Below are 16,082 nucleotides of genomic sequence, written 5' to 3'. Positions count from 1 at the left end.
TATACAACTATACCACTTCCACAACTTGTACAACCTGGATGTAACGCCTCACTTAAAAGTGAAAGAACTCCGTGTATGTTTTGAGGATCGCTCTGCATCTGATATCTATCAAGAGTCCTTCACAAAAATGCAATTATGTCAGCGTCTTGCTCAAAATTGGGCGTTTTTGAAGAAACCTACCCATTTTTGAGAGGTGATAAAAAGAGAATTAATGAAGGTAGGATGAAACATTTTTTTGTTGTTGTTGTTTGAAAGCAGGGGGTCTGTTCTTTCATTTGATATATTGTATGTTTTTATATTTAAAGAAGAACATTTTCTGGAAGGCATTAAACTTTTGTGAAAATCATGAAAAATGCTGGCGCTGGCTGGTAACTTCTTTTTAAAAACGCTGGCGGGGAAAGTGCTAATATAGTTATTGTAATAGTTTGAGTGTGTAAAGTGAAATGCCTGAGTATGTATACTTATGAGAGATTGAAGCATTTGTGCGCTTCAGGACACGCTGTCGTTCAGAAAGCAGCGCGTGGAGACATTAAAGTATATGATGCGTGTCTTGTGTTGAGCTCATGGTGTATCTGACCTGCTCGCAGCCTTTGATGATGCAGCAGCAGAGGTGACCGCAGGGTTTAGGGTTGATCATAGTGTGCACGTGCTCTTTGGCCATCAGGTCCGTGTAGAACTTTTTGCTGCGTTCGGCTTTTTTCCTGTACAAAGTGAAGTCAAGCAAAACATTCAATTAGTTCTCAAACTACACCTTACCGTTGTAAATGTCTGTGCCACTTTCCATTGATAAAGTACAACTTTAAACCGAACATAAAAATAACATCAGACAGCACATCAATGTAAATTTATTACAAGCTGATTTAGTTTTAAATGATTTTTATAGTTTTACATTTGTTAAGATCTTGTTTCCAAAACTGTATCAATACATTTAAAGGACCACTCCACTTTTTGGAAAATATTCTTATTTTCCAGGTCCCCTAAAGTTAAATATGATTTTTACCATTTTGGAATCAATTCAGCCGATCACTGAGTCTGGAGCTACCGCTTTTAGCATAGCTTAGCATAATCCATTGAATCTGATTAGACCATTAGCATCACGCTCAAAAAGAACCTAAGAGTTTTGATATTTTTCCAATTTAAAACTTGTCTTTTCTGTAGTTACATCGTGTACTAAGACCGACGGAAAATTAAAAGTTGCGATTTTCTAAGCCGATATGGTTAGGAACTATACTCTTATTCTGGCGTAATAATCAAGGACTTTGCTGCCGTAACATGGCTGCAGGAGGCGCAATGATATTACGCAGCAGCCGAAAATAGTCCCTTTAGTAACTGTCAATAGCAGGGGACTATTTTCGGGTACTGCGTAATATCATTGCGCCTCCTGCAGCCATGTTACGGCAGCAAAGTCCTTGATTATTACGCCAGAATGAGAGTATAGTTCCTAGCCATATTTGCATAGAAAATCCCAACTTTTAATTTTCTGTCAGTCTTAGTATACGATGTAACTACAGAAGAGTCAAGTTTTAAATTGGAAAAATATTGAAACTCTTTCGTTATTTTTGAGCATGATGCTAATGGTTTAATAAGGTAAAAGTGGTAACTTCTGACTTTAAACCCTATACAGTGCATTCATCCACACAGATCCAAGGGGTTAATAAAGGTCTTTTGCGGGTAATATATGCAATATTGTAAGAAAAATACCCATATACTTTAAACTTTATAAACTAAAATAACTAGCTTCCGGTAACGGCGGCATATTTAAAGTTATGTAACTCACGAGAGTCACTGCGCAACGTAAACATAGCAACCAACGTCCACTATGCTAAAACTCTCTCGTGAATCACGCGAGTCCAAGATGTCGTCGTTACCGGAAGTTACTACTTTAGTAACATTAGTTTATAAAGTTTACAGTATATCGTTATTTTCATTACAAAATCCCATCGATTACTCGCAGAAGACCTTTTATTAACCCCTTGGAGCTGTGTGGATTACATCTGTGAAGGATGAATGCTATTTTTTGCTGTTTAAAAGTGTGTCAAAAATTGTTCCCTGATCCATGTTTTCTCCCATTATAAGCTTGGAAGAGCAAGGACATTTACTAAAATAACTCCAAATGTGTTCGTCTGAAAGATGATGGACATATGTATCTCGGATTGCTTGAGAGCGGGTAAATCATGGGGTAATTTTGATATTTGGCTGGAGTAGCCCTTTAATGCAATGCTATACAGGAGCACATTTTCAAAAACATGGGTAACATGATAAGCCTTAGCACTCCTGTTAGCGGACCTCAACTTGTCCTGTAAAAAATGCTTGGTGTATGTTAGTGTACAATCCTCAAAAGAGTACATTGCATCTTTTTTCAGTCCTGTACCTTTCAGCCTCCAGGGACATGAGCTTGGCAACGTCGTAACAAATGCGTGCATCCAAAACGACACAGTTTTCATACGCCTGCCTGTGTATCACAACATAAACATGGGGAAAGTAAAAGTACTATGTGAGAGACAGGTTTAAACAAGTCAGATCATAAGTCAGTTTCCTACTGTCCGGGACAAGCTGTTCTTGTTGCATAACTGTTCCCGGGACAGCCGGTACAGATATGGTATATTTACACACTGTAAGGCTATGGGTAGTTTATTATACATATGAGATGGTTGTGGCTAGAAGGGATACAGCTATAGACAAAATCTAGCCAGATGAGCGCTGTTTTCATCCTAATCCTCCCCCCAAACCTTACCCTTTACCGGGATTTAGGCTGTAGCTGTATCCTCTCTTGCCAGAACCAGGTCCAATCCCATTTCTCTTTCTTCCCCCTTCCCCCTAGTTTTGCACATTCATGTGAGAGTTAAGGGCGATTTATAGTCGTGCGTAGGTCCTACGGCGTAGCAGCGACGGCGTAGGTTCCGCGTCGGTTTTCATTTATACTTGTGCGTCGCCGTCCGCGTCGACGTGCAAACACACGCGAAACCGCTGGTTGGCAGTAATCACGTGTGTAACCACAGTAGCAGCAGAAGTTGTCACAGAAGAAGAAGCTAAGCAAGTAAACCCACAAACGAAGAAGAAATAGCAACTTGTTGTGTATAATTTGAGAAGACCAGCAATGATGGAAGTAAATAAACAGCGACTTATGTTTCAGTTTGAGTTAAATCACTCCTCAGCTTGGCTCATCTTTGTTTTCACCGTCTCAAACGGAAATACCTATGACGCAGTTTTTTTACCTGACGGGAGGGGTTCTGGTGGACCAATCACAGCGCTTACGGTCCGCGTAGAGCCGACACGCTGTTAGAAATTTTGTGAGGTGCGCGTCAGGCTACGCAGAGCTACGCACAGGCTACGGATAGCCTACGCCGTAGCTACGCCGTAGGACCTACGCACGACTATAAATCGCCCTTTACCCCTTCCCCCTACCCCCTAGTTTTGCACGTTCATGTGAGAGCAAGGCCCAATTGGGATAGCCCCAGTCATAGCTGTATCCCCTCTAGTCAGAACCGTATGTTATAGAGTATAGCAATAAGCTTGTCTGTTGCCAGGCAACAAAAAAGTGACCAATCTTGAATGGCAACATTGCTACACGCATAACGTTCTTAAAAACGTTTGGCCCGAGGGTGGCAATGCAAATAAGTCTTGTTTGCTCTAGGAGCTGTAAAAACTTTAGGGAGGGAGACAGCAAAGATGAAACAAGACTGATAATATTGAGTCAGACTTCACTACTGTCAAAAAGCCGGATGCACACTGAACCTTATTCTGACCAAAAGCCGCCCACATAGACAGGAGGACACTGATGTGATGGACAGGTCACATGGCCAGTGGCTTTTTATGTTACTCTTAAGGATGGAAAAAGAGTAAAATCAACGATGCCACAATAATAAACTGTTTTGCCTATGCAATAATGACACAGCAGTTTCTGTGTACAGACTGTAGGAGTGTGGAAAATAAGTAGATAAGATCAAAATGTCTCTACATTCAATTTTTATGGACATAAGTAGACTATATGACTACAACAATATCCCTGAAACATCTTTTAAAGACCCGGGCCTTGTTTCACAGAAAACGCTTAGATTAGCCAGCATGAGGCTTTAAAGGTACACTCCAGTTTTTTTTTAAATAAGCTAATTTTCCAGCTCCCCTAGAGTTAAACATTTAATTTTTACCGTTTTGGAATCCATTCAGCTGATCTCTGGGTCTGGCGGTACCACTTTTAGCATAGCTTAAGCATAATCCATTGAATCAGATTAGACCATTAGCATTGCGCTAAAAATACTCTCATTCCGGCGTAATAATTAAGGACTTTGCTGCCGTAACATGGCTGCAGGAGGCACAACGATTTTACGCAGCTGAAAATAGTCCCCTTGGTAACTTTCAATAGCAGGGGACTATTTTCGGGCAGTGCGTAATATCAATGCACCTCCTGCAGCCATGTTACGGCAGCAAAGTCCTTGATTATTACACCAGAATATTTTTAGCAGGATGCTAATGGTCTAATCAGATTCAATGGATTATGCTAAGCTATGCTAAAAGTGGTACAGCCAGACCCGGAGATCAGCTGAATGAATTCCAAAACTGTAAAAAAAAAAAAAAAAAAAACTCTAGGGGAGCTGGAAAATGAGCATATTTTCAAAAGAGGTGGCGTGTCCCTTTAATACATTTTTAAGTAGATTTTATAAATGTGACTTAGAAAAAAACATTACTGGTGTTTATCTTGAGATCAAACAATGTCAGTGATATATTTTAAGTGAAGATGGCTCAAACATGCATTACAGTCTGGGACAAGTTTAAAAGTATTGTCTACAAAACCGGGGGCTAATTACATAAGTTTTACAAACCCTGTAACTACCTCAGATTATAAGATATCACGTAAACACTCGCAGCAGTCTGCTAACTTATAAACAAACAACGGCTAACAGACAAGCTGATATAATACTGTAACAGGCAGATAATTAAAACTGGTGTATAATTTCAGTGCATATTATGTGCCAAATGGTCTGTTGATGTGTTTTTTCAGTCTGATTCTGTGAGTCTGATGAAAGGCAGGCCGCAATCTGTTCGTAGACGCCAGTGAGACTGAAATCTTTCTTGCTCACTTTACTGTTTCTTCTATACCCTGCCCTCCCACTCCTAAGGTCTCATCCTAGAGAAATAAAAAATATCTCTAAAGGAGGTTGCATCATGGGACGAAAAGTGCAGCGCCGCGTTGCGTGCGCAGGTATTGCACACCGGACATGCACAAATTTGATAGCACAGGCTAATGCTGCGTACACACCAAACGCAAAGCTTTGCTTATGTTGCGCTAGATTACTCATGGGATTTAACTTCATGTCATGTCATGCAATTTTTGCTGGAGATGAATATTTTCAACTTGCGCGAAGACTTCTTTCAGGCGATTAGCATGTGTTTTCGCAGCAATCGCGCTGCCCAATTCGAGTTTGTATATATTTGCGTCTTTGCATTGACTTTGTATGTAATCTACTCGCACAAATCATTGAATTTGCATTTGGTGTGTAACTGTGGGTTCACACCAGACGCGTTTGAGACGTCAAATTCACCTCTAACGCGCGTAGTTAGACGCTTGAACATTTTGGGTGTACTCGCTTCATTTGCGCGTGAAATTCTAGTCATCAATACGATACATTCAGGTGGAAATTTGTGTCATGGGAGGGGCTTCTGCAACTCCGCTCGCTTCCTGTAATCACGTCACTAGACGCGCGAATGAGGCGGAAACGTGTCTACTGCGCAGCGCTAAAATGTCTCATTCGCGCCACTAGACCTCCAGATGTGCGTCAACACGTCTTTACATTGACTTAACATATAAATCACTCACGCTTGACGCCTCTACCGCGGATGGTGTGAACGCAGCATAAGCCCCACTAGTCAGAGTCTACTTTCAGATGCAAAATATGCATTAGCTACGTTAACGATTTGGGACAAATATGATGTTATTTAATGTTAAAGTATACAAGTCATGCTTTGTGGTGTGGCAGGGATTTGAGCAGCGTCCAGAGTCACAGCAGATAGTTGCCGCCCTTGTGTGTACATTCAATGAAAATGATGTGTATGATTTTTAGCTACAAGACACGACAAGGCGCTTCTCGCCCAGTGTGCGACCTCCTTAATCCCCTTTTCGACCAGGGTTAGGTACGTGTCGGCACCGAACCTGGAGCGAAAGCTTGGGCTGACCTGCCTGATTATTTTTCTATAAAGAACTGAAATGTGCTATTTGAAGATAGATCATACCATGAGACGACACAATGTTTTTAGCAAGACGACCGACTTACTCAAAATGTTGCTTGATTTGACTCTCATCTGCATACTTCACGACCCCGGTTATAAATAAAGTGCGCTTCACCTGTGAACAAATTCAAAGTAAAGACAGAACAGTTCACCAAAAACCTTAAAATCAGTTCACTGCTGAGAAATATTGTGCACCTCTATAAATCTTTGATACTACAACATTTAGATAATGTAAGATACTTTATGCCATGTCTGTGCCTCAAAGCTTTGTTTTCAACCTACTGTTTTAATGATGCAATAAACCATATCTAAAGTTTAGTTGTTCTTTATGGAAGAAGTATTTCAGTAACAAGAAAAGTGAACTTAGACTAAAACACAAAGTTATATAGTCCCAATGAAATCAAAACTGACCATTCATATTTTTTTAAGTAATATTGCAGTGTTTATGATAAAAATGTATTTGTGCAAGTCATTTTTTTTTTATTAATGTGCCTTCATAAATTTCAAACTAAATCTAAAAATGTAGTTCCGCTCTCTTGTGGCGATCTTTCTCTGATGACATCAGCTAGACGGCTTGGGCGGGAGCATATGCTAACTCCGCCCACTCCAACTGTCAATTTCCGAATGAAATCAAAGTACAGTGGAAAACACAAGCCACAACCACTAATTTCCTCATATGACATTCTGTTTCACTTGGAAACAACACAGTTGATCGAGACTTCTGTTTCATGGGGACTTTAAAGCAGACATTTTATCACATATGCTGTGGCTGGAGGTTAACTTGTATTAAACCTGTGTGTCTGCTTACCAGGTCGTCCTCTTTGTAGTGCATCTTTGATGTATGTCTTCTCATGCTGAACACAGTCATTAATAGATAGAAGAAGGCAAATATAGTGTGCAGCCAAAAAAGTTTAGTTCTGTAAGAGACCACAACAAACAAAAAAGATGATAATTCCTTCTATGCATTTTCATGTCCCCATCATCATAATGCACATGTAACATAACACTTAATTTTTAACTATGAAATAATTTTCTTATCAAGCAATATTATAATTATGTAAACACAGTGCTTGACATTCATCACTGATAATGTCATAATTGCTAATAAAATAAAAACTGGCGAAGTATTAAAACTGCAATGTATACTGTATTTTCCAGACTAGAAGTTGCGTTTTTTTCACATTTTGGCTGGTGCTGGGTCTTATTCTCAGGAGCGCCTTGTAAGTCAGTATGAATTAATTTTGACATTTATTAGGCAAGAGAGACCATCACCGTCTACAGCCGCGAGAGTCCGCTATATGCTGCTCCAGTATTTATGCAATTCAGTGGATTAAGTGATGTTGAATGATGAGTCCGCCAACTTGAGCACCTGAGCCCAAGTGAACCGTGCTCCAGCCCACCTCTGCAACCCGGCCGGGGCGCGATTAACCAATCCACGCCCGGGCGCGGTACAGAGCGATCACACTAGTCAAACGAACAAGGCTTTGGGGGTCAAACGCGCCCGAGTGCGGTTTGGTTTGGATAGTGTGAGTACACTCTCAGTTGAATAACTTGCCTCTATAGATGAAATGCGTGTTCTTCGGCGCGGATTTTGTGAAATAATTTAATAAATAAATGCCACGTATAGTCTACTGCGACTTATATTTCATACGTCACAAAGAAAAGTGCGTACACTACGCTAATACTCTCTCCTGAATACAGAGGAGTCTAAGATGGCGGTGCTACCAGAAGCGAGTTATTTTCATTTATAAAGTTTTAAATGTGGATATTTCTAAAACAAAACTGTGCGGATTACCCTCAGAAGGCCTTTGTTTATCATAGTGGAGCCGTTTGGATTTATTTTGTGAAGGATAGATGCACAGTTTTTGGACTTGAAGGACATGGACCCCATAACTTCACATTTGATTAACTAAAAAAATCAAAAACATTTTCTAAAATAACTGAAAATGTGTTTGTCTGAAAAATGATGGACATATGCATCTCGGACGGCTTCGGGGTGAGTAATTCATGGGTTTAATATCATTTTTGGCCGAACTTTCCCTTTAAGACTTTAATCTTTGCGACTTTACTGATCTTTTAAAGACAAGGGCAAACATGAAATCGCATCATATGACCCCTTTAAGTTGTTAGGTTTTTTACTCTTCATTTGACTTCAGACATGGCAATAGAGTCAAAAGTTATGAATAGCACATTTTGTTTTCTTTAAACATGCTTATATTCAGGCATGTGATTGGCTAAGGACAAAAAAGCAGGAAAATATATTGAGACCCCCCCCCACACACACACGCCAATCAAACTGGTGGCGGATCTATACGGATAGTAAAGTAGGACCCATGACAACTTATTTGAACAAAAAAACACATTTTAATTTATTTTACAGCTAGATGTGCAACATGCAACTTTTTTGTACAGTATGACACATAACAACTTATTTGGTGGATGTGTAACAGTGGGAATCAAAAGCAAGTGTCTTGTCCACTGCTCCATCACCACCTCTCTCTATATCAACAACCATGATAAAAAAATATGTTTTAACTTATTTTTGTTTTGCATTTTTACACAACTTTAACAGCTAAATGTGCAACATGCAAATGTTCATGTCAAAAGAAGGCCTATTTTGCCGACATCCAAATAAAATGTAGGCAATGGCTTATAAAGAACTAAAGGCATGGCTACTTTTAATTTTATATTTTAAGTACATTTCCAAGCCTGTACTTTGATACTTTTACTTGAGTAAAGAAGTTAAATCAGTACTTCTATTTTTACCAGAGTATTTTTTTAATACAAATATCTGTAAAATGTGCTACACAGGACCATTAGTTATAATAAAGTGTCTTAAAGGTCTCTTTTTCTAATTTTAGACCCCTGTAGACAAGTAACTTTGTTAGCTGTTAAACATGAACAATAGAAGGTTGACACTAATAAATAGAAGTAATTGTACAAAAAAGTGCAGGTGCTATTTATTTTAATCAAACTGGTCAACCTTAAAACTTTAAACACACGAAACCTTTGAAACAAACGATGATACAGAGGCCGTTTCTCAAGTCTGCAGCCTTCCGGAGGTCGCATTTCTAAGCTGCATACGTCATCAAGACTCATCAAGAGTCACAATATGAACAATAATGAAGTTTACTATTATTCTTAGTTAATCGTAAATTGTTGTAATATGTTTATCAGGGCTTGACATTAACTTTTTGAGGAACTTGTCCTTCGGACAAGTAAATTTGTGTTTCACTTGTCCATGCACAAAAGTCACTTGTCTGGGTAAAGATTTATAATATAATGTATTTTTTGAGTTTTGCTAATCAGTGGCGGAGCAAGGGATTTTTTCATAGGGGTGGCCAGGCAGGGGCCAGCAGTTACTCTGGGGTGGCATATATCATCTCTATCATCCAACCTTAAAATACTTTTAAGTATTATAGTGTGTTAATCAGAATAATGTATAACATACAATTGCTACAATAATTTAATTTTTATTAAAATGAATTAAGATTAACATAATTTATAGTCATAATTCAACCTCCATGTTTTTTAAACTATTTAATCAAATAAAACTTTTGAAATTTACTTTGAAACCAGAATTTATATCTTCCATTGCTGAAAAAACTAGAGACCAGAAAATCATGTGAATTTTGAAGGCTACTTTAATGTATTTTACTAAGATTTGTTTGGCTGCTTCTTGCTACTCTTTCTGAAGAAGGATGCTATATCTGCTGCCTTTCTCTTCATTTTTCCCTCATTTCAATGACTGTCTGACATTAAAACACTAAAGCAAAACATTAAAACATTACCATGTTTTTAAAAACTTATTAGGGTAAATGTATCTAGATTATCTGTTATATATAAAATCAATCTTAATCCTTGCATTCAGTGGCGGATGCAGAACGTGACATATGGGTGGGCATGGATTAAGTCCGGGTGGGCCTGAATCTATGGGTGTCACTTTTGAATAAAAAACTATAACAAGTCTATAAAATTCGTCAAAACTTCAGAACACTAATTTAAACAGCATACACACACACCCAAACTGCACGTCACATTTTTGACATTAATGATACTTTAAATTGTAATGCAACGTGACATTTATTAAGCCTTTTTGGTCATAGCCTACAAAAAAGAACCTGCACACAGTGACAGACAGGAAATATAAATGAACCCAAAAAAAACTTATACTTTTTTAAATAGCCTATTAAAGTGTTTAAATAAATACGGCTACTAAATGCTTAAAATGAAGCTTCTAACATCATATTCTCTTCATGCAAATCACTAAAAATATATTTTCGTTCTCACATATTTAAGTTAACTTACTAAATAAAAAAAGAAAAGGGAATTGCTAGAATAATGTTAGACTCTGAGGTTAAACGAAATGACAAATAAAGAAACATTTAATATACTTTTTGATGAGCACAAGAGCAAGCCTACTCGTGAAGAGCGGAGCCGATGAGCGCGCATATCAGACGTGAACGAAAGGAATAATGGATTTAATGCTTTCACTTAATTTCCTGACAGTTTCACTTGTTAGTGAGGATAGTAATGGCTAACAAGATGACGCCGAATTACATACAACATAATTACCTAACTTAATCTGAGAGAATGCAAACACATTACAATATTTTTTCCTCCGCCCGACGGCCAAGGCGCAGATACATTTTTGTAGCCCGACAGGAATTCGCCATAGCCCGTAATGGACGTCGGGCAAGCGATTTTAGGAGGTTTGTTTTGTAGAAAGACTTTCTTTAAAGTGAATTTCGTTTTGTATAAATTGTATCTTAATATTAATCAATGTTTGATCAAACAATTGCCTCGATTTAATAAATAAGAAGCAAACCAAGAACGTCTGTGGTGTGGATTGAAGTGAACCCACTATATTTCCGCAGCCTACACGTCTTTCTGCTTTTAATGCATTTCTTAAATTAATGTCTCAATTTATAGGTTGTTATGATAGGCTATTTGTTGCTTAAAAGCAATAGGCTATATTGTATAAAGTGTAGCAATAAGCTACCCAGTCTCCGTGGCGTGACTTATAATGCTGCTATGTGCTATATCGCTACATCAAACAACATCACTGTGATCAGATGTTTTCTTTCTATTTTTTACCCCGCTGTCATATTTGTTGTGTGTTTATGTTATTGAGAGGAAAGCGCGCAGCACATATTTATAACGTGTTGTTATTCAAAATACGTTTTCCACTTGCTTGCAAAAAAAGTTCTCAAAGTGATCATGGCTGAAAGCTGCTCGGGAATATTTTTCTCATTATAACGCAACATTCAACTGCTTTAATAGTTTTAAATAGTTATCAGGCTTATTTATAATTTTACTGTTTTTAACATAACATGCAATAGATAAAATACAACACATAAAGTAGTATACATGTCTAACTATACACAGTAGTATTTTTTTACATTTCTGATTGGGCGGGCCAGCTCGGCCCGCCCATAGCTCCGCGCCTGCTTGCATTTACGCTGTAATGTTCGTGTGGGATTTTTAATGTACAGCACAGTGACGAACTCTGTCAGATTAAAATCGGCTGTCACGCGGCGCAAACACACACAGAGGCGCGCTGAAAGAGAGATTCTCATTATAAAACAGATTCTTAAACAAGATTTTAAGCCATTTATGTGTTTTTACCGAACTTTAGAAGAGAAAACGCAGTGATGAAAACTCGGTTGAAGTGTCTGTCATTTATATTCACGCCGGAGCCTGAAGAAACATCACTCTAGACTCCACTCCGTCCCGCGATTCCCGCCCCTCCGTGTTCGTCGATCAGGTTTCATGCACGAATGTAATGCTCAGTTAGGTTAAACCAGGCTCGATGAGGTAACTTATTTCCTTGCCTTTTTTCGGAACCAATATTGTTGCATCGTCCCTCTCTCAGTCGCCACCAGGATTTTATGGAATGGCGCTCGTTTTTTCTCTCATTTCTGTGAAAATTGCTGCTCCAAATCCACCAAGTAAACCGACGTGTATATGTTTGCCGCTTTGTTTCGCGTCACGCGAGTGACAGCCAAACGTCGCAAATGAGGAGAAGAGAAGAGAAACGATCGGGTCTAATTGGTGAATACAATACTTCGCCATCCGCCATTTGCGAACGGTCAGAAACACGTCCTTGTTGATACTTGGAAAGGAAGGAAAATGCATCTCTTTGTCATCTGCCACCGGTGTGGCCCTGTTGCGCGGGGACGGCGATTGTGGTTCCGTCCCGGGTTACCATGGCGACGGCTGTGAGATACCCCCCTCCCCCCTTATTTTTTTTTTTACATATCTGCATGATTCACGTAGGTCACATTTTCAGGTCGGAAAATCCGGAATTCCGGATTAATCCGGAAAAATCACATCCCTGTATATTTAATATAATTTAAAAAATGTTTAGCAAACTTTTCTTAAGGGTTTCTGTTATTGAAAGTTACCAAGGGGACTATTTTCAGGCACTGCATAATATCAGTACGCCTGCTGCAGCCATGGTACAGCAGCAAAGTCCTTGATTATTACACCAGAATGAAAGTATAGTCCCTGGCCATATCGGCCTAGAAAATCACAACTTTTAATTTTATGTCGTTCTAAGTACACAGTGTAACTACAGAAGAGTCAAGTTTTAAATAGGAAAAATATCCAAACTCTTTGGTTATTTTAAAGCATGATGCTAATGGTCTAATCAGATTCAATGGATTATGCTAAGCTATGCTAAAAGTGGTACCGCCAGAACCGGAGATCGGCTAAATGGATTCCATAACGGTAAAAATCATACGATTCTCTCTAGGGGACCTGGAAAATGAGCATATTTTCAAAAATAGTGGAGTATCACTGTCTTATTAGTTTCATTAACCTCAAGATAAAGCATTCTGTTAATAATTTACAAACCGCAATAAAATAATGTTATTATAAATTCTGTCTAAGTGCCTGAGCCTAACAGAAGTGTATCTGATTCATCCTTTCATTAGTTTGATTTTAAAAGCTACTACATAACACGGGTGAAGTAGACTTACTCAGACTTTAAGTTGGCTATTGTAGTTCGCCCAAAACTGTAGGCATTATGTTCTGCAGAGAGAAAGACAAGAAACAGGTCATCTAATGAAAACTCTTACGGCAACATTCAGATGTGTAATACTGGATGATTCACACACCTAATAGATCTCCTGAAAAGTTAACGGGCAGGACAATACCCACGGAGAGGACGCCCACAACCACCAACAGACCAATGATGTGCCGCTGGAACGAGAGGTAGTGGACTGAGTCCTCTCCACACTTCTCCCTGATCTCATCATCTCTGAAAGGAGAAAAAGACAGTAGTGAAACGTCCACATCGGTCATAATAAACAGACAGAGCAATTTTACATTTATTTCTCTCTGGTTCACTACTGGCTTTTCAATGCAACCAAATAAAGAGTAAATTGTGCACTCCAGGTGTGTTTTTGTGGCACAGCTGGTACACAAAATAAAACCTAAACTAAATAAAACCAAAACTGAAGGTTTTTTCTGGTAAATCAATACTGTGATGCTGTAATCATCTCAAAAATATGAAATAAGCATTAGCATGCAAATTAACAAAAACTAAAAAGTTTTGTGTATATTTCACATACACATGACAGCAATGTCAAAAATAGGACTGCAAAACGATCAATCGCGACTAATCGTTTGCAGAATAAAAGTTTTTGTTTACATCATATATCCGTGTGTACGGTGTACAATAATTATGTGTATATATAAACACAAATACATGCATGTATAACTTTGGTAGTAAAGTCGAAGCACAGATCACTCACTTTATCCTGAAGATTGCAGTCAGCCAGGAACAAAAGCCCTACACACAGATCAAAAACAAAGACCATCATTGATCTGCATTTTAAGTGTCGCCTGTCAATCATCCTGGCTCTAATGCAGTTGCAGACTTGCAGTGTGTATGCATGTTAAATATATTTACATAAGCACAATCATTCCAGACCACAGCACAACAGACAAATGCAAACAAATGGCTGCCAAAAGTGTGTCTTTGCGATCCAGTAAGTGTGTTTTTTAAGACAATTGTGTGTATTTCTACACATTTGAGTAAAATAATGTACAAGAAAGCAAAACAGACAGTCAGGATATGTTCAGAATGGCATACTGCTTTACTTTATTACCTTTCTGATATGCGTTGTGTACAGTGCATAACCAATAGAAGTCAAATGGCAAAGCAGATCACACTGCACACAATGCAATATCCCACAATGCAATGTGTGTGACTCTGATTTGAACATTTGTCGATTTATTTTTTGATCGAACCACCAAATGGTCTCTGAATTAAGCATGCAACACAATGAGCTCACGTGCACACTTCAGTTAGCAGTAAGCTTTCATTATTGCATAACACTACATCGCATACAATTTTTAATAACATGCAGTATACAGTATTAAGTTTTTCATTCTGAACATAGCTATTAGCTCACAAACTAATGATGCAAGCTACTTACGTTATCTCTTTGGTCAAAGTCGACCGAGCTGGATACAGAGGTGAGACGCTCGTATCGAGAGTCAGCGGGAGTCTGCGTGGCAGAAGCAACACTAAACACAAACACACAAACATTGTCAACACACTCGCACACTCTCTCTGTCAAAGCACGACACTAAAGCCATTGTGTAAGCGTACGGTCATTTAACGGCATGCCACTTCATGTAATTGCTTGATCAAATTTTTAGGGACCATAGCTGGTGCTGATAATAGTGCCACTGTAATATGGAAGTACAGTATACACACTAATTTACATTGCATTAAACTGTTGGGATATATATATATATATATATATATATATATATATATATATAGCAAACTTTCCAAATTACTAAACATCACATCTTATTCATTTGTTTCAATGATTCAGTAGTGTAGATGATGCATGTTAAGTATGTGTTAAGTATGTACAACGGAGCAGTGAATTTGCATACCTGTGTACAATGTTTTTGACCCTAACATCATCTCAACTTCAACATCAGCTAATTATAAAGTAATGGGCACGAAACTCTTTGCTTAGATTACATCCACTACATTAGGGCAAACAACATGTCAGGCATGTGACGATAAATGACAGTACTTCTTTGATTATATAATCACAGGTAAATTTGGTGCCCAAAGTCATTATTCATTCTGCTTTATTCAAATGGTTGTTTTTTATTTTAATAAGTGTCTTAGATAGCTGAATATCATGATGTTGTCTTGTCCGAATTGGTCATTAGGCATGTTTTCATTTACCTATTTTTTGCAACAAAAAAAGCTGGGGAAATTAAAAAAATGTGCATAAAAAACTCAACTGATTCAGTTTAATTTCTTATCCGATAACCAAACATGCACATGAATTGCGATGGAAACACATTTACCGAATAAATATGAATGCGCATAAAAAATAATAACGTGCATCAAAAAATAATAATGCACAAAAAGTCATGTGATTTGGTCATTCTGAAAGCGTGTCATCAAAGTTGTTTGGTATAATGATCTTCCAGAACTATCTTATGCGACTGCGTTATTCAAACCGCAGGCTGTTTCCGGCTTTGAATGCAAGATGACATGGACATGTTTATTGGATGCCTGATAATTCGCATGCGCATCTCGTCAGTAAAGCCGATTTCTTGATTAGTAGTAAATCGCCATCACCTGCTATTCAGATGGAGCAGCATTTAACTCTTTCACCGCCATTGACGAGATATCTCGTCAATTAAGAGAAAACGCTTCCCCGCCAATGACGAGATTTTCCGGCTTTCCGCAATACCGATATTATCCACCAGGTGGCGCCCTTCCGCAACTTTTTAAACCCGGAAGGATTGCCCTATGGCAAGCGGCTGCATGTCCGTGTCTGTTTTAAAGATCGCTCTGAATGGGATCTCTA

General features: G+C 38.4%; 1 protein-coding gene across 4 annotated transcripts in view; it reads right to left on the bottom strand.

Moving 5' to 3' along the window:
• Window positions 1-16,082, bottom strand: part of tmem63ba (transmembrane protein 63Ba) — a 53,929-nt gene that overhangs the window by 16,499 nt on the left and 21,348 nt on the right. For all 4 annotated transcript variants that reach the window (XM_065296165.1, XM_065296167.1, XM_065296168.1 and 1 more), the window contains 8 exons: window positions 14,673-14,763; window positions 13,986-14,023; window positions 13,347-13,489; window positions 13,209-13,260; window positions 7,034-7,142; window positions 6,270-6,340; window positions 2,372-2,452; window positions 578-701 (listed from right to left, as the gene is read on the bottom strand). In XM_065296165.1, the coding sequence (XP_065152237.1) occupies window positions 578-701; window positions 2,372-2,452; window positions 6,270-6,340; window positions 7,034-7,142; window positions 13,209-13,260; window positions 13,347-13,489; window positions 13,986-14,023; window positions 14,673-14,763 (709 nt within the window). The remainder of the gene's footprint in view (window positions 1-577; window positions 702-2,371; window positions 2,453-6,269; window positions 6,341-7,033; window positions 7,143-13,208; window positions 13,261-13,346; window positions 13,490-13,985; window positions 14,024-14,672; window positions 14,764-16,082) is intronic.

Source organism: Paramisgurnus dabryanus, chromosome 20 (assembly GCF_030506205.2).
Source record: "Paramisgurnus dabryanus chromosome 20, PD_genome_1.1, whole genome shotgun sequence".
Classification (NCBI taxonomy): Eukaryota; Metazoa; Chordata; class Actinopteri; order Cypriniformes; family Cobitidae; genus Paramisgurnus; species Paramisgurnus dabryanus.
Note: the sequence above shows the minus strand (reverse complement) of the source record. Positions and strands in the feature narration are given on the sequence as shown.